The sequence below is a fragment of the Phalacrocorax aristotelis genome, chromosome 3 (assembly GCF_949628215.1).
Source record: "Phalacrocorax aristotelis chromosome 3, bGulAri2.1, whole genome shotgun sequence".
Taxonomy (NCBI): Eukaryota; Metazoa; Chordata; class Aves; order Suliformes; family Phalacrocoracidae; genus Phalacrocorax; species Phalacrocorax aristotelis.
In genome coordinates this window covers 76,000,543-76,027,541 of record NC_134278.1, presented here as the reverse complement: position 1 = coordinate 76,027,541, position 26,999 = coordinate 76,000,543, and the positions used below count along the sequence as shown (strand labels likewise).

Genomic DNA, 26,999 nt, shown 5'->3' with positions numbered 1-26,999 from the left:
GGTAGTGATGTTTTCCAGGATGCTGTTCCACTCTTAGTCACTTTCTCTATACCTCTACGATTTTGTAGACCTCTATGGTATTCCCATTTAACTGTCGATTTTTTTGACCAAAAAGTCATTGTCTATTTAAGTGATTGTGCCATGGATGCTACTGATTATTCATTCCCTCTTTTTTGTATGTTTTCAGTTCTACCATATCCTGCTCTGAGATAGAAATGGTAGAATTGCACATGCTGTTGAAAATGAAGCACACCATGGATTTTTACAGCATTTGTATAGCACCGTTTTCTTGGGTGTTTTTTTTCTCTATTCCTCTCTTAATAATTCCTACCATTCAATTTACTTTTTTGATTGCTACTGAGCATTGAGCTGACATTTTCATAGAACTATCTATTATAACCCCAAGATCTTGTTTCTGTGTGGTAATAACTAGTCAAGACCGTCACTGTTTGTGTAAAATCATTTTTCCCATGTACATTACCTTACATTTATCTACAATGAATTTCATTTTTCATTTTATTATTAGTCACTCGGCATCCTGCATTCTTCAATGTTTTTTCCAGTTGGCTTTCATTTTTACTACCCTGAATAAAATCATACCACCAGCAAACTTTGTCATTTCACTGTTCATTTCTCTTTTTCTAATGGTGAATGCTCAAGTCCTCGCACAATTTCCTTTTGGGTCTACACTGAGAAAACTGATCATTTATTCCTGACCTCTGTTTCCTGTGTTTTAACCAGTTATTTGGCCACGAGGGAGTTTTCCTTTTTATTCAGTACCAGTGTAATTTCTATTACAAATGCTGAGGAAGCTTTTTTAATGTTTTAGTAACTTGAGTAACGCAATTATCTTCCATAAACTTTGCTACCTCACTATTTATTCCTTGGGTGCTCTGAAAAACAAACTTTTCCAGAATGTTTTGTAATAGGGTAACAGACTCTGTAACAAAACTGACAGCAATTCTGTTGTTGCTGCTTGTTACCAGTCTCATAGTTACTGATAATTACTATCAATATCTTAGCTTACCTATATCTGGACAACATTAGGTGAGTAGAACTGTTTTTTTTGGACACTGGAAGTTAGTAGAGAGCTAATAGAATAAGCACAGTAGGAATAGCCATTATTTTGACTGAGGGTATGCTGTTATTTGAACTATCAGTCAAAAGAAACATCTAATTAGATACTGTGGTTGCACACTAACACTAGGAATAAAATTTCAAACTAACCAAGAAAGTGAAATTTGAATTCTACATTCTATATTGTCAAAAACGTGGTTGACCAAATTGTGCATGATCTCCTATGCAGATGAACCTTTGTGAAATGCCATACATTTGAAACTATACAATCTCATCTTCGATTTGCAAATGCAGACATCCATTCTATAACTTTAAATATAGTTTCTTTAAATTATTTTCCTACGTTCTGTGGCACATTCTCAATTAAGAAGCCAATGATTTCATGGTACTTTCCATGATCTGTCAGTACTTTGTTTCTTGTTGGACATCACATGGCTATTTCTGGGATATCACATGCTTGGTATGATGGCAGCAACAGGCTCTGCAACTTCTTCTTCAGCCTTCTTCCTTCCTTGGGTGTTTAACTGGTTGTGTGAAAGGCCAGCTGTGAAATAGGGCAGTAACCTTGGATCAGCCATCTGTGAAAAGAGCTGTGTGAGAAAGACCTGCAGGAGCTGTGGTCCCACTGATCTGGGAGCTGTGTTTAAGCTCAGATCCTGACCTTTGTTCTGTCCCTGGGCTAGGGTATTAGTTTGCTGTGTCTGGATGTATATCTTCTTATTCCTGACATTGACTTGCTCACTTGATTTCCTGGCCTGAGCTGGGACCAGCCTCGTCCTTATGGACTTGCTTGGTGACTACTGGTCTGCAAGTGGCCATCGCTGTACATGGCCTGCTCACCTTGCTTAGGTGCGGTGGCTCTGAGCCCCTGTTGGCCAGACCCTGGCTGCCATTTGCAATACCGTCACTGTTGGCTCCTGGCTCCACTGCTCTTCCCCGGCTGTGCTGTGCCCTGGCAGCTGAGTGTTCAAGAACTCTGGGTGTGGAGCTGTCCAGTCATGGCTATTTCCCTAAGCATGCTGCTGTCCATACAGAAATTTCAAACAAGTGTGCATGTTCTCAAATTCAACTTAGACAAAAAGGAGGAAACCAGAGCTGTGCTGGAGCTGATCAGTACAACTGGCTTGTAATTCATAAACTTTTCTTAGTTTATTTGCTGAAATTGTGTTCAACTGGATCTGCTGCTCATACTGAAGCCTACACTGTAGGAAATGTGCCACCCATGCTTAGTTTTCTGAAGCAGCTTCCCCTTCCCTTGTGTGCTTAGGCTTAAATCCAGAAGACCCTGCATGCAACTACAAATAGGCCAGTTCCAGACAGTTGTTATCACTGCAGGTCATGCTCAGTCCCTTCAATGAGGTAAAAAGCAGCTCAGGGTGATGGTTTGTGGGGGACGTTATAGTTGGTGCATAGTGGTTTCCCCATTCACAAGGAGTACATTTTCAGGGAGACCTGGAGACTTTTTGATACCATTAGTCTTGAACACTTTGCTGATGTACAAATTATCAATGTTTGTCTCCCATGTATCATTTTCCAAACTTTCAGCAGTCTGAAATTCTCTCTTCCCCCCCCCCCCCCCCCCCCCCCGTGTTTTGCTGTGTGGTAGAATCATCACAATTGTCTTTTTCTCTTTTTGCTGCCTTCACTCCTTATTGTTAATAGGAACCATGCTAGCTTTAGTGTTAAAGTTTGCTCCTTTGTCTGAAAATCAGAGAACAAACTGAAAGAAGGAAGAGTATCTTATGAGAAGTGAGAGAAAGGTGAAGCTTATGTAGAGGTCAGGAAAGGGAATGAAACGGTGGGAAGATAATTACAGAAGTTAGCTGGATAACAAGATAATGAAGGAAGAATTGGGGTGAAATATAAAAAAAGTGAACATAAACGATCCTGTGTCTCAGACAAGGGAAGCAGAAGATTCTTTCATGATAAAGATTGAAAGAGAAAGCCTAATAACTTTTTCTCTGCCCAAATTCCAGAAATTTAAAACCAATCAAATACTATTCTTTTTGCATTTTTTAATTAGTTGAAACTTTTTAGGGGTATTTTTTGCACACAATAGTTTTTCACTGAGAAGGAAGGAGTTAAAAAGATAAATGTCCCCCCTGTTGTCTTTGTCCATTACTTCCAATATTCCCCTTTTTACACATGTATTATATCCTTTTCAGCCAAATCAGATCTTTTCTTGATATCCTCTTACTATCGTTTGTAGTCCTTGTTACAGTGACAAGTCCATTTCTTGTTTTTTGAATAGCTGTGTCTTCCATATACTTTAATTACCCAAGCTCCACAGACATTCTGCAAATTGTATTTGAGTCTCAAGAAAAGGAATTACTTTTTAAGGTTTAGTCTATTTAATATCGTTATCCATACTGCAAAATACCACAGCTGTTTGTCATGAGTTCTTGTGTACAGCATCATCAAGTTGGATTCATCTCAGCTAATTTTAGAGGTTTGCAATTTAGATATCTCTACCAGACCTAGTAGTCCTAAATCCCCACAACAGAGAGAAACAGACCCTTTTAGGTGTAACTTATCTGACATATCTATATCTTTTTATTTCTTTAGGATGAATTTAATCAAACCATAAAAATACCCATTTTTCTCACTAGACTATAGCACAACCAGTTTAGATGAATCTAGCTGTCAAATAAATGCCATTCTCATGGTCTAAATTAGGCAACATAAAGAATAAGTATCACCATCAACAGGTAGAAATGTTTTATGAATTTGCATCTGCATACGTATGTCTGGGGAGGACAGCTATGTGCTCTGTGAAATCTTTGCAGGTAAAGCTGGGCAATTACAAAAGAAAAGATTATAGGCAGAACATATCAGATGTATTTTCAGAAAGTGAACAGGATCTTTTAAGCCATCTCTCTTTTTTTAGGTGAAGTAGTGCAACCTCCACACTTTTTAAAATTTAGCTATATGTGGAAATTTTCACTACTTTAAGACTACTGGGCTTATACTGCAGATGTTTTTCCTCCTACTGTATTGATTCAAGCAAAGTCCTTAAAGTGAAGACAGTTGGAAAAATACTTTTTTTTTTTTTCACGTCTAACTGTGTTTTTCGTTATGTGGGTGCAATTTGCTAAAATGGTCTGAGAGGTCTCTGACAGTCAGTCTACGTTCTACAGATCACAACTAGTCTAAATGTAAATATAATGGAATCTGAAACAATGTTAGCTTTATGTAATTTTCAGTCTGTTGAAAGACTTCCTGTAGATGTGTCCTCTTTTAGAAGCTGAGTTAAAGGAAAGACTCAGTAATCATTACCATCTATATGAAAATGCAGTTCAAATGAAAACACTAGGCTAGCTCCTAATATCCCTATTCAGATTTTATTCACTTAAACAGTCATGTAGATGATAATGGGTGTTTTGACGGATTAGAGATTTCAGTATCAGGTCTATAGTCATTATGACTAATGTTTTCTGATTAGCTAGTCATGCATATCAAAATAATTGGTCTGTGCTATCACTAACATGTATAAAGCTCCCACAGCACGTTCATCATTAACAACACAGAAAAAAGGAGGTAATTCAGGTCCTAAGGAGCTTAAAAATCTAAATGGGTAGACAGTACAAAACATTGGGATACACATCAGAGGAAGCTACTTTCTATTTTCATATAAAACACTAAAGGGAGAGAACAGTTTTAATACTTTTTGTGATGGGATATTTGTGAGGAAATGGGCTTTGAAGAGGTTAGAAAAGGGAGGGTATCTCATTGGGATGAGAAGGCAGGTCCCAACATAGATCATAAATGAGCAGCCTTTTGCATTTATGCCTTCATAAGTTTTCTTGGCTGGTACAAGTAACATAATTAAATGATTTTGATAGAAGAAACCACCAAGCATTTTACTAAAACTAGCTTGTAATAATGTCTTTATTTGATGATATTTGAAAGTTAAAACTGCAAATTAAGGATTGTTTTCTGAGTACATATATATTCATACATATTAGCCATGCCTATTAGCCTGGTCCCCATTAAATGTACATTGTTTGAAAGTTACTAAGATGTTGGAGGTATAAAATTATCAATAAATTGCTTTTGAAGGTGGAACAACAGATTTTGTCTATATCAGACCCACTCCTGCTTTTTAAGTAGGAAAATTCCACCTCAGACTTCTGATATTCAGGTTTGTGTAATTTATTGTATACTTCTCTAAAATGGAAGCAGTTGGTCTGATCTTATGCAGCCTGCAATGCGGCTTATTCGAACCCTCCTGATTTTTCTATGGCTAATTTGATGATCTACATCAACAAATAGCTAATATAGAAAATACACTAGGGAGAAAAGCAGAATGTGAATTAATGGCAAAAACATTGGGAAAGATTTTAATGGAGACTAGTGAGAATACATGAAACCTGTCGTCTGTGTATCTTGGATCATTAAACTGTAAGCTCTTAGTGAATAGCGGCAGATCAACTGACCCCCTCATCTTTTTCTTTGGGATTTTATAACTACCCATGTTGGTACTTTCCCCCTTGAATCCTTGGCCTAGTGACTCCATCTCCACAACCCTTTCTCTCTGCCATTTTAATTTTATCCTTCTACAAACTTTTTCACAGCTCTTTCTCACGACTTGGTCATTCCTTCGAAGGCTGAGTCAAGGTTATGATGGTGGGCGCTAGACCTTAGACACTCTTGAACACAGATAACTAAGCCTAAGGTGGAGATGGCAAGGAAAACTGCTTACAGAGGGCCTTATGGAGAGGGGGTTACAATACTTAGGATATTCCTGTGTCTCCTGATACTTTGTCTTGCTCCAACACTTCTCCCTTGATCTTTGTCTCATCTCCGTACTCTAGAACTGCCCTCAGATATGCTTTCGATATTTCTGAGTGGGAAGTCATTAAGTTTCTTCAACAATTGCAAGCTTCACTCATATAAGATCAATGGTAGAAAAAGTGGCAATCAGCACCATGACATCATGTTAATTACATATAACTCATTATGATTCTAGCTTGTAATTATTTCTCATATATTTAAAGAGCTATTAAACATCCATAGAAGTGCATTCAGTACAAAATATACTAGAGAAAAATTATTGTTGTTTTCTTGACCTGCGATCCATTCCTGAATGACAGGGATGCTGTTCCCCAGCACTGAAGGGTATTAAACTTTCAAAACTGATCCTTAACCCCACCACTGATGATTAGTTTGAGCAATTAAGTTTACATATGGCTTAAACTCAGTTTTTTTGAGATGTTATTTCTGGATGTGAGAAAGGTGATAAATTTAGCCTAACATGTTACTTTATCTCTTCTGTCATGTTATTTGATGGTTAATATAGAAAGATAATAAAAATTGAAATAATTTATTTCTAACACCGTGGTATGACCTGAGGCTATAACTTAGCTCATTACCAGAGCTACCTTAGTGGGTTAGCCTATGCATACTTCTGCTTTGAATTCTGAAAGGTCTTGAAACCTTCAGTAGCCATTCTTGATCAATTAGTTTCTTGCTTTATGTTTTACTGCAGTTTTTGTTAGGAAATTTTGTTAGGAAAATACCAGTGCTAGTTATTGCTCGTAGTTTTAAACCAGAAACAAAATGAAAAGAAGAAAAATACTTGATCAGCTCAGACTTGGTTTCTGCTTGCTCCCACATGGATAATTCTAAATTTCCTACTTGATGAGACATTAGTGTAATTTGTATTCTTTCAAAGTAGATGTCCTCCTTAATGAATGGAATCTCAGAATGATTGAAATAACTTCTGGAACTCAGAGAAAATAAATAATATATAGGAAAAATGGGGGAATCTGGTGACATTTTTTAAACGTAGTGGAAAAATATAGGAATTTTAAGCTAAAAGCTTAATTGAAGTTCCTAAAAATGCTTGGAGGAACAATCTAACACTTGCTGTTATCTGAAAGGATCCAAGAACAAGAGTAACAACCAGCACATGTTTATCAAAAAGAGGTCATGTTGAACTGTGGAGACAAGAAAGCAGTAGATATCACACACTCAACTTTGTAAGTTTTTCGACAATTTAGCAAACTGTGGGTCCAGATATAGATAAAAACACAGTAGGGTAGCTATGAACTTGTCTACTGATCTGTAGCTGGGGAGTAGTTATTAGTAATTCATCATCAACATGGAGGGATATATTGAATGGGTCTGCCCTACATCTGATATTAATCAATATTGTCATTAATGACCTGAGGATGGAATAGAAACAATACTTATTAAATCTGTAGACATCACCAAGATAGGAAGGACTGCAGATAAACTAGAGGACAGCCTGAGAATGTGAAATTCTCATGACAAACTGGAAATACAGTCTGGAAATAAACAGCCATGCTCAAAAGAGGTCAGCACAGAGTATTGCACTTGGCTGGCAGTATTCAGCAACAATTACAGAATATGTTACAACAGGTGAAGTAGATAAGCATTTGGAGGTTCATTTTAAATCATAGACTGAAGAGGTACCAATTAAGTGATGCCCATAATGTTAATCAAAATAATATACATCAACAGATAAACAGAAGTATAACCTTCAAGATGTCTTAAAAAAAAAAAAAAGAAAAAGGAAAAGAACCTGATTGTGCTCAGCATTAGAAAGACTTCAGCTAGCAAATAATGACAAGTTTAGGGAGCTGCACCTAACACTATTTCAAGAAAAGCCTAAGATAAATGTTTTTACCTCTAGAGTGTATTATGTATAAAAAAGGAATGACCATATTGGGGTTGACTAGCCCTTGAAAGAGAAAACAACTGCAAAAACCTGCTGCAAAGATAAAGGAAATAAATTGGTTTCCATATCTTTGGTAGAAAGTAGAGGACATAATTGTTACATTTCGGCACAGAAAATTAAAGCTAAAAATAAGGAATATCTTCTTAAAAATAAAGATATTGAAGTACTAGAACAGATGACCTGAGGAAGGAGGTTGTGAATTCTCTGTACCTGCAGATGGGAAAGGTATTTCTTGGGACTCCAGACAGGATACATTCCCTTACTTTCCGTGAAAGATTTGGTCCTGTAAGTGTTCTCACAAGGTCAGTTAAAGTAGACCAGTATAGCCAGGCAGTTGTGCATTAAATGAATTTTGCTATGTTGAAACAAGTTATGAGATTAATTCACCAGTGCAGATGGAAATGCTTCATTTGGCTACTAATTTATCATGTGAATAAAATGAAAGACTTTTTCTTCTGTGCTTCCAAGTCCAATTTATCTGAAGCTTGACATATTGAAGATGGCTTCTTAAAAAGTTAGCCTATGATCATGTACTGAAAAATGCTTTTGGACCTATGAGAAACTCAGCTTTGTAAGGTCAACTTTCTGGTGGCATCTCTTCATTTTACAGTTGTCAACAAAATGACAGATCCTTGTTGCACCATCTTTAAGGATAAGGGTAATGTAATAGTAGAGACTCAAATTAAATGGCTTCTCAGAAGACATGCTGATGTACCAGCTGGTGTGGGAAAGCTGGAAAAGAGTGCCCAAACCAGTGGATGAATTGTTGATGGTAAAAATAGACTATTATGGGATCCTTGCCCCACAATTAAATATTTGGAATATGGACCTGAAAATTGAGATTGCTGTGACTTCACCTTCTCAGAAAAGAGTAACTGCAGATACAACATATCTGTTTTTCCCTCAGTCTTCCCCCACCCACCAATGTATGTAACTGCAAAGAAGACTAGTAGTTATAATTTAATTAATTTATGGTGTTAATGCTCATGTTCAGTATCAGAATCAGCATTTATAAAGGGACTTCCATTTTTTTTAACTTGTAATTTGCTGTGTCTGCACATTCTTGCTGAGTGCCAGTATTATAAATTGTTAATGGAAAGCTTTATGAAAACTTATAGACCATGATGGAATGAGGAAAGATGAGGTTCTAAGGTTGATGCTGCAGCAATTTTAGTGATTACTGGCATGGTGCCATAATTACAATTCTTATTAATATTACTATATCAGAGCTGGTGCATGAAGCAGATTTCTTTGTTCCTGTTTCTTTTATTTCCTCTCTGAAAAAGGATTCAAATGATACAGTCTCAGCCAAGGACCACGGTAAAATAACATAGTGGCATTGACAAGTCAGTAAAGAGTTTAACCCTGACCATCAGTATTATCTTGTATGCTGACTTTTAGCATTTGCATTTTTAATTCAGTCTTTGTTACTCCTGGTGATGCTGCTCAGGACATACACCTAATGATGTAACTGCACTTTGTGAGACAAAGATCAGCACATCTGCATAAAATGGTGAATGGATTGCTGAAAATCTCCATTTACACTTTCCTCCTAAAATCAGAACGTTCCACTTGTCATGTTGTGCCTTTCCAGCAGCCTTGCTATAGCAGACATTTAAAAAGTTATTCTGGGTCTCTGAATAGATCTGTGCTGCTTAACTGCTATAACTCATTTTATTTTAAATTTGTTTCTTGTGTTTCAAATTTGTACATAGGGGATGTGTTTGGGGGTACTTTTTATATTCATGAAAAAGGAAAAAAGTAGGAAAGTGCTAAGAAAAATTAATATTGAGCTAATGTAGTCTATTTTTGCACAGAGTAAATATCAAGCTAATGCGTTAGATTTATCCTCTGTAGTAAATCAGCGATACGTCTCATTTTAGGCCTCTTCTATGACTGCTATTTTTTACTGCAGTATTCAGTCATGCTGATTTATGCCATGCCATCCTGAGAATATTTTGCAGAGTGTTATCAATAATATAATTTTATCTTTGGGTCCAGATGGAATGAGCTTAGAACACAAAGCCAGTAGAAAGCATGATTCCTGCCACGAGTAGTTTACTGCTGGAAATAAACTTGGTATAAAATGAGGCAGGAGCACAAGAAATCAGGGAGTGGAAGACTAGATCAGGAAAGGCATCAGCCCAGTTAACAACATATTTTTCTTGCAATACCTTAGTTTAGATTTTTGTTGTGGATTCTAGCTTGAATGGAGTCTAATCCAGAGACGTTCTCAGTCCTAGTTTTAGGAGCCTCAGGCAAAATATGAGTGAACAGAGATCCAAATGTCAAAAATTTTGTCATGTTTTGTTTGGATTCACCTCTCAACATCGTACTACATATTAAATAGTTCAGCATAAGCCTTTTTTTCTTTAGATGACCTATTTTAATCTCAGAACTGTGTTTTAGACTGATCTGAGAAGCGTGCTTTCAACCTCCTGAGTTGCACTTATGCATATGAAAAGTTTTTATGTCTGTGAGTGTATGGATGTGTGTTAATTTTCCACAAAAACTGAATTCAGTTTAAATTCTGCTGTGCTTTATGTTCTGCTGTGGTGATTACTGTTCCCCTGGGAACCATAATGAAAAATACCTGATAGATCAGTTGACTAAAATTAATATTGGATACGTCACAGATGTACTGTTATGTAGCAAGAAACTTGAAAACAAGAAAAAGTGTTTAAAAATTTCTTCTTCCAGCAGTGTACATCTTCTCTGGAGACATCTATATTTTCTTAGAAAAAAAGTTTTTTGGATGACATTGTTCTCTGAAGTTGAATTGTGGAAACTAGTTGCACATTTATGTTAGGACACCTACGAATAGGAATAACATGAAATTGCTAGGCATTTTCATTGGCAGGACACAGGGTCTGACCTTTGTCATGTGAAGGACATGTAAAAATCAAGTCAGTCAGTCATGTTTAAAAATATTATTCCAGATTATGTTACCACAGTAAATATGTTAGGAATCAAATATACATAAAAAGTATATTTCTGATTAATGTAGGGAGAAGCAGGAGAATGGGGAAGAAGACAGTGAAAAACTTTTGATCTCTAAGGGACTGTTATTGATTCTGAAGTTCATCACTGTTAATGGGTCAAATCTCCACAACTATTCCTCTTGATACTGGGAAAAATCTGTTTAAAACTTCATTCTGGTCTCAGTTCAACACCTCATAATAAGCTTGATTCTCTGAACTTGGAGATGTCTAGTCTAGATTAAAACCATGCTATGGATCTTCCACCATTTTCTAAGGAATAGCAATAGCCATCCTAAAAAGGGGTTTACTCAAAACAGTGATCAGGATTCCATGTGAAATCAAATTGATTAGCATTGCCCCAGGCTTGGACAATTCTCTGCGTATCATCTTCTGTTCAATAGTTTCACAAAACAGAATGCGTTTCATTTCATTTTCCTTAAAAATTTACTTGGCCTAATATCTTGGCAGCAGTTTACAAACTTTGCTAGGTTATACTGCTGCCAGCAAGAATAAAGAAAATGTTCCCAGTCTTCCATTAATAAAACCAAAGCTGCTAAATTAAATATTTGTTTTCTTGCTGTGATACCAGTCAAACTAATCTTTTAAACTTCATCCAAGGAAATATTCATGCAATTTGAACTCACTAAAACTTGCAGCTAGACAAATTTAGACTAGGAGCAAGATGCAAATTGTGGAGAGCTGGGGTAATTAATCTCATACATCACTTGCCAAAGATTACAGTTGATGCTCATCAGTGGTAAACTCAAACTCAAGACAGGATGCATTTTCCACGAGTTACAGTGTAGTTCACCTATAACTATTGACCAAGAAGCAGGATTTCCTGAAAAATGTTAAGAACTAGACTGGGCAAGGTAAGACATAATTTTTTTATTTATCACTTATAAAGTCAAATGGTAGCCTGTCATTACAATTTTGTTAGTGATTTTCCATGTACATCGAATATTTTTATTTGTTTTTGTGTTTTTTTTTTCTTCCTGACAGGTGCAGCTAGTTACAACAGTTTTTATGTTTTTTGCAAAAATTTCTGCCAAGCTGTGAAACCTGGGAAACTGAGGGTCCGCTGCAGCGTGTGTAAACAAGGAACACTGACGTTGACAAGGGTAAGCTTGTTTGTTTGTTTGTTTGTTTCAAGGTTTTGGAGTATATGAAAATAATACATCTGGTTTTATCTATTTGCATACATGTGGCTATGTATATATGTATTTCTACTTAATTTTTTTCTTGCTGCTTGTAACTGAGAAGAGTAATTCAAAGGTTTGTGAACATTTCACTCACCTCCATTATTTACAGCGCACACAGGGAACACATTGCAGGCTAGAGCTCCAATCCTGTAAAGACATTCTTAACTTTATATTTTAAGGAGTAATGATTAACCTGGTAGTATGCACAGTGTGTACAACTACATGTGTACTAAGGAGCTGGAATTATAGATGTTTACACAAAGCTTGGAGCAGTTGTTAAGGTCACAGAAAGACCTGGATTCAGGTCATGATTGTGACCATTATGGAATGGGACAAGGAGGGATATAGTGGCTGTGAAGTTGAGAATATTAATCTCTCCATCTTAGCTGCTACATGTAAAGCCAAGGGAAAGTTTTTGTGCTGGGACAGAAAGTTAGTAGGAGATCTGTCAAGCTTGGTTTGCATCCTAAAGTGGGAGACCGTTGTTTGACTTCAATGTGCAATAGTGTAAAGTTTTGGAGTTGTTTTTTGGTTTTTTTTTGTCTAAGTGCTGCTGAATTTCACTGGTTGTGCTACTGGGGAATGAGAGTCCTTTCTCATAAATCACATTATTTGTCAGCCAGGTTTGTTATGTGAGAGGCTTAGGTTCTGCAGGAGCGTAAGCCTTACCATGCTATAGACCAGGGTGGAGGCTTTCCTATTTGGCACACGTTTAAGTATTTAAATTTAACTTCACTACATTTTAAAGTGGTTAATTTCAGCTTCTTGTTCTTGATGTAGCTCAGTGCTTTAATGTCTTTACATGTAATAACACAGTGAGACCCTTTAAAACCCAGCTCCTATATTCTCATTGAAAAGAATAAACCTTAGCAATGCTTATACACATCTAATCCAAAAAGCTACAACAACAAACCCCCTCAAGCTCTGTGTGCTATTCTTGAGCTATCTGCCTATCTCTGATTTATTGCAGAGGCTTGGAAGTGTTGCATTTTGTGGTGTTCCAAATGAACACACCGAAGGGTAATTGTTTTCTCCAAAAAGTTGCATTTATATATTGGTGACTAGTAATAGGCTTGAATAATATATATAGCATAATACAAGAGAAGTTGCCATTAATGTACACTTCCACTGGTATAGTATTCAGGATGGATAAAAACACAGACAACATTGTATTACGCTTGAATACAAGCAGTCAGTGCTGCTGAAAGACTTTCCTATTATCACTAGGTGACTTTGAACCTTGTGTATTGCATTGACAGCACGCAATGTGTCCTTTGCTAGACTCACTGGATTCCTTCAGCATGCTCACTTTTGGAAATTATGACTTTCAGACCTCTGCAATTTAGTCTGGAATCGCTATGTTCCTTGTATTAAGTAGACTTAAATAAATTTCCAAATTCTTCAGTTTTTACAGTATCTACTAAATAGCGTTCTTCATTTTAGAGACTTAAAAAAAACCCCAAACCAAAAACAACTCTCTGTTGTCTCCCAAGAATTCCTCACAGCTCCACTATAAAAAAACAATTATAAAAAGTTCCAGTATGGCATATTTCTAAATACACTTTTTGTATCTGATTGTCTGAAATGTACATGGGCCTACATTCTTTTGGCAAATATAGGGTCAATAACACAATAAATATACACAAGCTGATAATTTCCATTGGATGAGCATAGTGCAGCTGCTTCTTTTTTCTATTAGCATATTTTAACAGTAGATATGAAAAGAAAGTAGCTGGAAATTTGCAGTGGAAGCATTTGCAATTTTCAAGATTGATTCAAAAAATCCCAGCTTTCAGAAGATTTGAGAAGGTACTTCAGCATACAAACAAGAAAAGGGAAAATATCTTTTAGAGAGTATCAAATGATAATCTTTGGTTTAGTTTTTAAATAATGCTTGTCTATGAAGGTAATTTGTACTTAAGGTTCTTGTTGCTTTCTCCCCAAAACAGAGAAAACCTGTTATTATTCTTTTCCTCTCGAATTCGAGCGCAGCATGGTAGTTGAGAACAGTGAGTGTCCTGTTCCAGCTTTTTGGACTGGCAGTCCTCAGGGCTTCCAAAGGGCGATATTTGCAATATGGGCACACTTATTGCTGTGATTGTGCTATGCAACAGTCAGTTTGCTTTATAAATTCATACCATCTACCTCGGTTCTGTGGTTATGAAGATTAGGTGCAGATTCGGCATGTACTTGGCCCTTGTGACCTCTTTTCTTCTCACTTTCTGGTCCATAGTCCAGGGAGACAGAAAACAATTCCAGCTGGGAAAGCCTGAAATATGTACTAAGCTCCGTTTATTTTTCAGTACTGTGTAGAGACCTGTCTGCATTAATGCTAGGCAAAAGTGTGAGCCTCCCAGCAAGTGTGTTGTATCTACTTTGTTTTCTTCAATGCATTGCAGTCTAGAGTAGGCAAGTTATGGCAGGCTGAAAACATTACTGTCAATCGCTTGTCCTGTGCATATTAAAAAAAAAATAATGTAAGATAGTGTATTGCCTCTAACCCTCTGTCTTGCCCCTCCAATCGCAATGGACTGTGCCAGTGGTTACTGATAAACATCTGCTCTGCTGGTACTACAATTATTTTCCTCTTATAGAGAAATTAGTCAAAATAAAGTTGACATAAGCAAAGTAAAATAAAGCTTGTCTGTACCACCATACTACAGATTTGTCAGCAAAGCCATTTTTTTAAAGATCTTTTTTTTAAAAAATTATCCATAAACTGTGCCTGACCTTTACAGGGCAACACAGCAAGTTTCCTGAAAAGCTTTCTTGTGCCATAATCAGCAAAGCACCATGTAAGCCAGCGTTTTTTACACTAATTCTTTTATTGAGATGAAAGTGAATACCTGTGTAAAACCCACACAAAGCTTTGGGCAGCCTTAACTTACTCTACATGCTAATCCTTTTCCTACCTAAGCCACAAATGACCAACCTAATTAAATCGAGCTTTCCGTTTTCATGGTGTGTTGACTGACATTTTAAAATATTACTTATTCATTTAAACAGTCTTATTCTAATACCTTATTTAACTGTCATGCCTATTTGCATAGCATTATTTTAATATGATGCTCAGACTAAATTTATGTTACTGTATTTCTATGAAATTAGAGCCCACTGTTTTTATTTTTACCAAAGACATCCATCTAAATATTAAATTTGTAAATTTTCCAGATGATACTTAGGTTGGAGTTTTATGACCGTTTCATGACCTCATGCTTTATGGGAGATATATAACAGATTGATTTAATTATGAGAAAGCGTCAGTCACTGTAAAAGTATCATGTATCCCTAGTTTCTCTAATTAATCAAGCAAAATCATGTCTGGAAAATTGGAGGTGGGAGCCTTGTGTAGACCACCTACAAGCCTGCCAGCGACTTTCTTCAAATAGCTCAGAAAGATTAGTAATTAGTTTCACACTGCTTTCTATCTTTTGTTGCTTTTAAGCTTTTAAAAATATTTATTTCGTATACATGCAATGCTGCACTTTGTTTCAGTAGCTGGGATTCAGATAATTAGGGTATTGGTTTTTCCAGGAAAAAACAAACAAACAAACAAACAAAACAAAACCAAAACCAAAACCAACCAACCAAACAAAAAACCCACCCTGATTATAGCAGTCACATTTACAGTTCCTTTTTTGGAGCCATAGCAGTGTTAACATTCGTAGTGTTAACTCTGTAATGGAAAGGAAAATGCCTATCTGCACATGGAAGGCCTGATTCTGAAAACTGGTGTACACCAAGCTATACGCATAAAGCACACGTCTTCAGTGTAACTGGCTCTGCAGCATACTCCTGGTATAAAAGACAGTAACATTTCATTTGGTATCTGTCATAATACAGGATTCAGCCAGAGTAAGAATATGGATTGAAGTGCAGTAAATAGACTTTAGGTCTCCGTACTCAGCCACAAGTGATATGGTGGGTCCATTTCATATGCCATGGGGGGTTATATTTGGATCTGTTTTAACTCCCTGCAGGTCAGATGACACTTAGTTTCTGGCACTGACAGCACATCTGGATTTAATTCAGCAGCTGGTACATACAGTTCTCTTGCCGTCCCTGCCCTCTGTGCTCAAGAGGAGCCTCCTGGGTTCACAGGTTTTGTTAAGATCTCTGCCCCAGAACTGCTGTTTCATAATTTGCCATATTAGGGCTATTACTTTCATCAATTGCTTCTCATCTTAAAACTAACAAAGGAATGGACTTTTGCTGAATTTTCTTTCCCTTGGCACCATGAAAATCCTGTCTTTTAGGTACCTTGTCAGTTAGTGTAGGCTCTGTGCTACATCAGAGCTTGCAAGGGAAAAGCACTTGAAAAGTGTCTTTCAAGTGTCTTCCAGTGAGTGACAAATAATAGGCCATAGATAGTTTAACTGGTCTTCCTAATTGATGATAGTGTAGTATTTTGAATTTGACACTTTCCTATTTCCTAGGAAGAGAGAGGTCTTTAATACAGTCATTGTCTTTGAGTTCGTACTTCCTAACTCCATTTTAACTGAGTCATTTAAGTATGGCATTTTCTTTTTAATGAATATACTTAGAAAAAATTCTCAGTAATATAAACTAAGAAGGCAGTTTGCTTTTTGAGTTCTTTTTTTTAATATATCATTGTGAAACTCATTTCCACAGTGCACTACCTTTCACCACTGCTCATTTCAGATCGCATATTTTTCATGGAATTCATTACTTGTATCCTGGCTCAGTGACAGAGAAAGGAGTGCTCCTTACTGCATCAGAGCAAGGCTGACTGAAAGAGAAAGGGACAAGTAGCACTTGTGCCATTATCTAGCCCTTACCACTGCTGCGTCAGCTTCTCCCCACTGCTGGTTACCACTGCAGGGGTAATATTGCAAGCAGGTTACAAAAAATCAATTTATCCTTTGAAGGTAAACTGCAAAATAAACTCCACCCAGTGGAGTGCAATGTGATAAAGTGTGCTGTCATTCACAGGCTGGGGAGACATTAAGAATGTGATTGAATTCTTGAGGCGGGATGACGTAGGTATTTGCCTCTCCAAAATTACATGTTTGCTGTGAGGATAAAAATGGTTTTGATATATTTTAGCTAACACACGACAAACACTGTGTGTTAAAATACTTCAACTGAATAGTGTGCATAGGAAAGTTACCATTGTAATGTGTTTTCCTTGGGCAAACTAACAAATGTGAAGCAGCTATTTATTGTTGGGTTCTTGCTAATGAATGTGTTAGTACAAAAATAGCTTAATTTCCCTGCATTTGGCCGAGAAAAGTAGTACTTACAGGAAATTACATGTATTCAATATATATTTCCTTCTACATAAATAAGAAAAAATGTTTCAATTCTGACATCTAAATCACCACCACTGGGCACTGGTGTTAATGCTGTTTTGAGAAGACCAATGCAGAGAAAAAGAGATCTCAGAACTCTTTTTTCTAGAGTTTCCACAGTTTCAGGAAATCCTTCTGCATTAGCTATATTAAGTCATCATACGTAATCATAGGCGGAATTTTTCTTCTAGTGAATTAGTGTTTTTTGAGAGTGAGGTAACATCTTAAGATACAGATGTGTTATTCTGTTGTGTAGCCCAAGCCCAGATGTGCCTGGATGCCAGAGAGAAATCAGGCATATTCTGATTCTCTCTCTACCCGCTACTCAGGCAAATGTACTCTTCTGTGCAATCGTTTCTCTCACGACCCAATTTGATGGTGACAGGCCTGCTAAATATGAGCCGCTCAGACTTTTAGTGCAGGACTATATTATGATAGTAAGTCCTGTCTCCTAGCGGTGTTTGTAGTTCATGTTCAATTCCATGCTGAAGTAGATACAAAACCTCTATCTGTCATATCCATTAGACAGTCTGAGCATTTTCCTGTAACAAAACCTGTCTCAGAAGAGGATATTTTTCCATCATAGCAAAGGAGAATCTATCACTAATTGGCCTGGCCAAGGAGGCCAATATTTTTAGTACTTTTACTTTAGTTCCACAGGTGCCCTCCTTGTAAGGAATTTGTGTCATTGACTCTTCCTTATTGCTCTTCTATTGCTGGCAGTGACTTGGAGCACGGCATCAGCATTAAATAAATTTAGTGCTGAGCTGACCCAGAATCCAGAACTGCTGGTGGAAGGATTGTGTGGGATCTGCAGGTCTGATTCTGCCATTGCTCAGCCAGTGTCTTCATCGCTTTTAGTAAGGTGGATATCAGGATTAAAAAAAAAAAAAAAACAAAACCAAAACCAAACAACAACGACCAAACCTACATTTCCATCTTGGAAAATCGGTTTTCTTTGATGGTATATTAGATTCTGCCAAATCCAGCAGCACACTGGAGGGGCTGCTCCAACACATGCTCCTGGGGCCTCTTTAAGATACTGTGGCACTTATAGAAGTAAGAAAGCTAAGCATTGGGTGACTACAAAATCATTTTATAACCATTTTATTATTTCTTCTCTGCTCCTTTCTGTGGCTCTAAGTCTCACTTTACACTGCACCTGTGAGTGAGCGAGTGAGTGAGTGAGGACAGCCTCACTCTTGCACCTGCCTTACATAGTGACACTGCCATTGAGGCTGGCATCCAAAGGGCTAAGCTCCATCTGAAGAGAACAGCTGGGAGGATTCAGAAGACTTGATATAGTTTAACTCAGGCTTTTGGCTACCTCTTTCATTTCATTTTCCAATATCCCTTAAGACAAATTTCACTACATTGGACATCAATTGTTTAATTTATGTATATACATTAAATGAAAAAAAAAGCACACTTGATTTATGAAGAAAATTATGCCATCCATTCAAAAAGACAGGATCAGCAAACCTTTGATACAAAATAAACTTGGCAAAGGAAACAGTTTTGCCTCTGTTTTGAAAAAATAGCATATAGTTTTCTCTTTTATTTTAATGGGATAAGAAAGTATTTTTTAACTTCTAATTCAGTTAGGAGTTCTGAGATATCTATGCATGATTTATAATATTTATTGCAGGATGTGTTTTCAGTGAGATTATATGTTATAAAGTGTCTGAAAAGCTGGAAAAAATAAAACCCCAATTATTGGAAAGAGGGAAAATTACTTCAGTGTTATGTACCGCTTCAAGTCATGCTGTGAAATAGAACTGCCTTTTAATATGGAGCCTCAAGTGGGTTTCTCCAGCCTGGCTGACAACAGTCATGAAAAAGAAACAGTTACCAAATTTACTTTCAGATTAGACTTTTACATGAGTGTCTGCCACAAATGTCTAATGAACCCTTCTGCCAGAGAAGACAGGTATATGCCTAGGAATATAGCTGGCGTTCAGCATATCCTGTCTTTGCCGTTGCTGTGATATCACAGAAGCACAGACTCACGGACTGGTTGTGGTTGGAGGAGACCTCTGGAGGTCATCTTGTCCAGCCCCACTGCTCAAGCAGGGCCACCTGTAGCTGGTTGCCCTGGACCATGTCCTTTTGAATATCTCCAAAGTTGGAGACTCCACAGCCTTCCTGTGCAACCTGTGCCAGCACACAGTCACCCTCACAGTAAAAAGTTTTCTCCTTATGTTCGGACAGCACCTCCTGTGTTTCAGTTTGTACGGATTGCTTCTGCTCCTGTCACTGGGCACCTCTGAAAAAGGCCTGGCTCTGTCTTCCTTACATCCTCCCTTCAAATATTTATATAGAATGGTGAGATCACCCCCTAATATATATTCCAGTATATCACTGACAGCCTGGGACTTACAAAAAATACTATGCTCTGAGTAACACTTGTTTTCTCCAAAATATTTGTTGCATTTGAATTGCTTTTGTGTAAAATTGTACAATCTCTGAATTGTAATCAAGTATCCTTTGGTAAATAGATCTTGTATTTCATAACTCCTACTTCTGAAATCCTTAGAAATTTGGAGCACTTGCCATTGTGTGACATGGGATCATGTCTACAGGTAGATCACATTGAGGACTTTATCTGTTTCATTCTTTTCTAGGTTTTGCACTATTTCTGTTAATGTTTTTTTATATCTTTTGTTTACATGTAAACCTTTGGGGGGAAAAAAAAAGGAGTGCCAACAGATGTGATAAGTAAGCCTTATTCAGCTTTAGTTTGGGCTGTTCTTGGGACAGAAACGTAACCTGAGAGGGACCACTCTTTCCCTCTGCTGGCATATGTGCAGATGATATGCCCACAAAAGGGTCGTATGTTGGCCAGGGAAATGAAAAGTTTGCATATCTTTAGGTTACATCTTTTGGCACATTAATTATTGACACGCTGCTGTCATTGTCTTAACAACATGTAAAGATGGCCTTTTCTCCATGCAGTAACTCCTCCTCTCACAAAGGCTCTCTCTCTTTCTCTCTTTCTTTCTCTTTCCCTCTTTCCTAGCCTTTTATGTTGAAGGTGAATGTTTGTTAGCATTTTAAACATTAGAGTCATATCTACTTTGTTGACACCTTAAGCTGAATGTGTAGGTAAATCCTTCTTGGTCTCCCCTTCCCATATATATGCTTCTATCTTTTGGATCCCTTTTTCTACTCAGTAAGATCCTAATGTGCTGTGGATATGTTGCTGGAATGTATTAGAGTACAAACAAATCTTGGACTGTGACAGTGGGGTTTTTTTAATATGGCAGCTGCCACTGAGATTCAGATGTCCCAGTGCATAACTCTCCTAATTTGCTTTCTTTATTAAAGTACAGCCAAACTTCTGTCTTCCCAGTATTATTCCTTAGATAGCTGTGGGTACAGAGAGATCATGTTTGCACTACATTATTTCAACATTTTTCATAATGATGAATATTAAACAATTCTAAAGTGTCAGTAATTTTTATTTAATTTTTAAGGTACTGCACCAGGTGGCCTAGGAGGAAAAAATAACTATATTTACTTAATTGTTGTAGTAGCAGAAGTAGCAAATGCCAAACTATGTTCTTAAATGTGTACCTTCATCTCTGTTAAGAAGCTGATGTAAATTCTAGATTATTATTAATAATATTTATATTTTGATATTAATTACTGATAATTAAGGTGATTAATTAAAACAGGTTAAAGTAACTTTACTTCTAAAAGAACTATAAACAGGTCTCTATTCTACCTCACTGTAGAAGAAACCCCTCCAAATCTGTACATTTTTGCCCATGTCTGAGGTTGTGGGGTTTTTTTCTGGTTTTGGACTGAATCAGTTAATAAAAATGGTTTAGGGTACTTAAACATGACGTAAGTAAAACCTCTGACTTCTGTAACTAAAAAATCAACTAATTTTAAGTTATATTGATTACACTTGTTTGGATAGGGTTGTGATCTAAAGGTATTAAGGTCAAATTTGTTAAATCTTTCTTTAGAGGTTCATTAGTATAAGACTTCTTTAACATGATGCAGCCACAACAGTGGTAGTTATTTTGATTTAACTTTCTTGGTAGAGGTATGCAGTGTTCTAATGAAGGTTTTCCCCCTCTTCTTGGGGAAATTTTCCTAATGTATAAGTATGTGGTGTTGACTAGTTAGTAACCCACAGATAAATTGTTAGTATTCATTTAAGTTCTTCTGCTGTAAGCAGCTGGACAAAACAAGACATCCTTGGTTCCCTGTAGTAATTGCCATATGTTGAGCGCTTGTTCCTTATGTGGAAAAAAGGCCATTTGAGTTCAGTGGTATATGTCAAATATAGAAGAGTTTTATAATTGGTTTGTTTTTTTGTGTTTTTTGTTTTTTGTTTTGTGTTTGGTTTTGTTTTTCCCAGATAGCAAATGCTTCTGTGTTAAGAACTTCATTATATTAGTAGTGGGTTGGGTTTTTTTTTCTGGTTTTAAATATACCAACACAACTCTAACATTGAACCCTGTAACTTTTCTAGGCTTTATTTGGAGAACCTGTTCTTTGGCAAGAGCTCTGAACACAGTTTTATTATTATGTAAGACCGAATGGTTTAGCTGGTTTTGTTAAAAGTAGAAATAAAAATGTGCGGTATCTGTAATAAGTATGAAACATATTTTGGAATTGATATGCAGAGAAATATTCTAATGATGTAAAAATCTCATTTTAACTGAAATAATGTGCTTTTGTCAAGACAAGACACGTAGACTTTTCAGACAAGGTAAAATACTCTGGCTGGGAAGGAGGATATTTTAACTTTTTTGTACGCAAAGCAGTATACTTCCTAGAGTGGGTACAACTACCTCACAACTCTATCAATTTGAACAGTTATGGATGAGAACAATCTGTCCTGGTATAAGCAATTTTTTTTTTTATCCACATGTACAACTGCAGCTGTCATAGGATTGTTGTATTGTTTGAATGATGTTAAAATGACATAGTTAAAACAGCAGAAATTTTGGACATAGACACACAGAATAAATTCATAAAGCTTTTCAAGCAAGAAGTGGTTGAATATATTGGACTTGATAAAATACCAGATAGCATTAGATTTTAAAAAAGAAATCTGTCCAAGGGAAGGTTTTCATTAAAATAGAATCTCAGGCTATGTCTCCTAAGAGAACAAACAGTACTGAAAGACTGAGATCTCTTTTTTTGCACCAAAAACTCTTCAGCCAAAACCACTGAATACCTGAATCTACGCCTTACGTTGTTTGTATATACTGGCATTTAAACTTAATGTTTTGGGAAGAAGATAAAGAAGGTAACTGGACCTATAAAGACATTTCCTAGGCCATCTTGAAATTCCTGGCACTGATGGTAAGTTTAAGGATTTCAGACCTAACGACGGCAGTCTTGCTCAAGCTTTAACCAGTCCTCCCTGATCAGACTGTGCCTTGCTATTTTTACAAATACTTAAAAGTATAGTTTCCTGAACTGTGCGGCTGCTAAACAATGTGATATCTGTACCACTAACCTGATGCAAGCATTAAACGTTCTTGTTGCTGCATCTACTCATGGTGATACCTGAGCAAAGTAAGTTTGGGTACCCTCACCAAGGGCAGTCTGTCTTTCTGGTTTAGATGTGCACACTGTCATAAAAGATAAGAGAGTATCAGTGGTATTTTTACTTAGATTTGATCTGCATGTGCTCATCAGCTGTTTATGATCTGATGGTGCAAGCATTTTGCAATTGTTTTGAATTTGTCTGTACATCCCCACGTTTTAGATTTTACTGCTTTTTTATTTTGAATTCAGGCTGTGTTCATTAGAATCAGTATGTTCTGCATGTCCGTATTTCCATGAGCACCACTCGTGCTGTCAAAAATGTCAGCTCAGCTTGGCAGAAGTTACCTGTTTCAGAGTAAGGCACTGCCTTTTAGCCACTGCCTCAGGTTCCTGTAAAGAGCACCAAGAGATATTTTTGCTAGCTTTCTTCTGTCTAGCTCTGCACATAGCCTGCCAGCTGAAAGCACTGCTGTCTCATACCTACCCAGGAGTGTTGCCAAGAGTACTGTCCATAACTTTGAAAAAGAAGAATATATTAACTAAGGGTAGTGTTATTTGTCTGTTACCAATATAGATGTTATAGATGGTAGGGCATGTTCTCAGAATACCAAAAAATATTTCCCTGAAGCATGTCGGTCCTCTCTTGGGTTGCAGTTTGGCTATCTGCTCACACACTACCTCCTGTACAGCTAGAGGGTGTACTATTTTGCACTGTCCTCACCTGAACAACACGTTAATTCTGGGTGTTAATATTCCCTCTGTGTATTTTGATTTGCTTGTTTTTAAAAAATTAGCTTCAGATGGCAGAAATTAATTCCCCTGAAGTTAGGTTTTTCATTCTGGTCAGGTCTAATTGCTTTGTTTCTTTTGAACTCAGGCAAATAGGCAAGAATGTGTTTAACCCAAGCTTTGCCTAGTGTTTTATATGATACTTACTAGCGGCAGAATAATTTTGTTTTGAATATTCAACCTCTTCTGGATCTGTAGATATATCTGCTTTAGCTCATATCCAAAAGTTCCAAGCTCCTTCTAAATGTGGTTAGGAATAATTTCATACAATTCTGTAATAAACAATCACCGGACTGAAAAGCTGTCTGGTTACCTGCATGAGTCTTGAGCCTTGTGGAGCTTTCTGTTGACATCAAGTCAGGAGACTAGTCAGACTCTGCCTGAACTGTGACAGTACTTTTGGTGAGAAGTAAAATGGATTTAAAATAGTGCAGTCAGGTGCCATCAGAAGGAACAGTGTAGGCATCTCCTGCCTTATCTGATAAGAATCAGTCCAGTCAATTGTAAGATGACATGTTAAGGGTAGGTTTTATTCTGGGCTAATAGTAAAGGATATATAAATGCTCCATGGTTTTGTACAATATTAAAAATCCTTAAAAGGGAAAACAAGCAAAAGCCAAAATACCAACTCATGTAAGAAAACGTGCTTCCATTGTGGAATAGTTATATTTTATCTCTAGAGTTTAATTTTTTTACTTGTAATTTAAGCAATGTATTTATTATATGGTGTCATACATGGGGTTTTTAGTATAAGACAATATCAGAAAACCCCATCACTTCTTGATGGTGATGTACAGGATTGTTTATTGAGGATGGATTTTAAAAGTAAACTAATTTTGCCTCACTCGCAGGTTTTTGGAACTGTGTCAAGAGACATTTCATTCATTTTTCTCTTAATTTGCCTGTAGGTCTCGACCTCATGATAATAATTCCTTAATGTGCCTTCATAATTGTTATAGTACATTAGACCTGGTTTCACCCTATCCCTGTGGCTAACCCAATTAAGAGGAATGCAGGATGGGGCTGTTCAGGTTCTACGCTGTGATCAGGAATGGGAGCAGGCAGCTCACCTCTTTGGTTCTGCTGTCCTCTTCTGCCTCAGTGCTGCATTTTTGCTAACGTAAAAAGCTGTTTCCTGAAATTCAGGCCCAGTGATGAAAGCTAAGATTGCTGACTTTGGCGTTTTAGCAAAACAGTAATTTAAAGAGAAAATTAGAATTCATAGGATTTTTTTACTTCAACTAGAATGAAATAGCTAGATTAAGGTTGTTTTAACCTCTAAATTTCTTTTAGTTCTACAGATTATGTACTTTTATTTAAAGTATTTGTACTCTTCTGGAAAGCTCTTCCTGCAGTTTGACTCTTAATTTTCTCTACTGCTTTTACATCTTTCTTGCATATCTCAATTTGTAAATTCCATTAAAGAAAATTATATTTCGTAGCTTTCTTATTTATAATATAACTGATATACTTGAATCTTAAGTTTATGCAGTGAGCAGAATCTTCCTGTATACTTCAGGGAGGCTACATGGTTAGCTACAATCCATTTTGACCTGTATTCTCTGATAAAATGAATTAGGGGGCCTGAGTGATTGCATCTATCTTAGGTAGAGAAGGGGAGGGAGGAGGTGGGAGAGTAAAAAGTAAATAGTTTACTTTTTGCCAGTACAGATAATAATTTTGTGCTGGCTGGCTACGTTTCTGCATGAACAGTAAGACGTCACAAGAAAATGAAGGTGAAATTGGGTATGGGTCCTGTTATATTCTGATAAAATCATGACTATTCTTTCCTAATGCTAAATTTGTTGAATGCCAGCTCGTCCATAACTATAATAAAACCAGCTAATGCATAAATGAATTCTGGCAATTTTAAATAAAATTTTAAAACCTGATATGACAGGGAGGAATGCTAAGAGGTAACCAAGTGTGTAAACACTAAATGAAGGATTATCCTTATTTGCGAAGAATCCATTCCACCGAGAAATTGAATTGGGGGCTTCTCTCAAAAAAGAAGGGCTACTGTAGCTAGTGAGCCAAATCAGCTCCTGATTTTATTCCCTTTACAGTAATAAGGTTACGCGAGACTCATAAACAATATACAAATGAGAATAAATGTAACTGAGTACTCTCTGCTCCATTCTCTTTAAAGATTCTCCTCCAAATAGTCAAGTATTGATTATGTCAAACCTTTAAAACTGGATGTGATCAAGCATTTGATGTGATGCACTTCGTTTGTTAGAATGTATTGCATGAGCAGCCTCACCTCTTGTCAGGTATTTTTACTTTGCAGCAAGGATTTTCTGTACAAAGCACATATGAATGGTATATGCATAAAACAACTAGCACGTATAAAACAGTATATCCTGTATTTATTACTCCTTCAACTGAAGAAAGAAGATTTTACCTGATGAGTGAAAACAGCTGATCCAGAGCCTGGTCTTTGTCAGTATTTTAAGTGACATAGAGGTTAATAATAAAGAAAAGATCACAGATCTCCAAGCCACTGATGCTGTCTTTTAATGGGTCTGAGCAATGTGTAGCGAGCAATTTCAGAAACTAGACCTGTAAAGAATTGGACTGCAACAATCTTGGCACTAGTTTCCTGTAAATAGATGCATTCTACTAGAAAAACAATTTGTATTAGACTTACCTGTCTGTATGTACTTTAATTACACATAAACGTTCTCCAATTATACAGTGTGCGTAAATCCAAAAGCTGCTGGTGTAGATTAACTTCTGGGACAGGCTCTTTTTAATAAGTAGACTCTAAGCTTCCTGTACTGTCAGGTATTTAAACTGTCTCAGTGTACAAAGTGCTCCCCCAAATGCTGTGTCTTATGCAAAAAAGACAAGTGTTGTAGCAACCGGTATAGGACACAAGAAAAAAAAAAGGAGAAAGAGAAAAGCATATGGGTCTGCTCCTTTTCAAATGCAGATTGTTGAGGCTGGAAGTCTACCACTTAGTCACTGTGTTCTCCATTTGACCATATGGCTGCAAAATCTAGTGGAATTATACAAAAACCCTAGTTCTCATCCTGAAAACACAATATAGTAGAATAAAGTGGAAAAAGGAAGGGCTTTATTTTATACGTTCTTGCCGTTATGCAATATTTAATATGTTTTATTTCAATGGCTTTGATATTTTAGGGAATCTATAGCTATCTTATGGTACTTGACTCGTTTACTGTCTTTGTCCTTGAAATATATGGGATGAAATCTCTAAGTATGCCCCCTGATTTTAAGGCGAAATTGCAATAATACTTCTACCTAGTTCCAGTACTCTTATAGCTGTACTCTATACACAGCTAAAACTCAGCGGAAGACAACACACTTACTAACAAGGTATCTCATATTTGTGCAAAAATTGGAAGCACGCAGGTGGAAAAAGAAGTTATTTTGAGGTCCATTACAACCTTACGGC

General features: G+C 36.8%; 1 protein-coding gene across 2 annotated transcripts in view; it reads left to right on the top strand.

Annotated features, from left to right (window-relative positions):
• The window catches only part of PRKN (parkin RBR E3 ubiquitin protein ligase), a 783,437-nt gene that overhangs the window by 281,949 nt on the left and 474,489 nt on the right, over positions 1-26,999 (top strand). For both annotated transcript variants that reach the window (XM_075088053.1, XM_075088052.1), the window contains exon 4: positions 11,764-11,882. In XM_075088053.1, the coding sequence (XP_074944154.1) occupies positions 11,764-11,882 (119 nt within the window). The remainder of the gene's footprint in view (positions 1-11,763; positions 11,883-26,999) is intronic.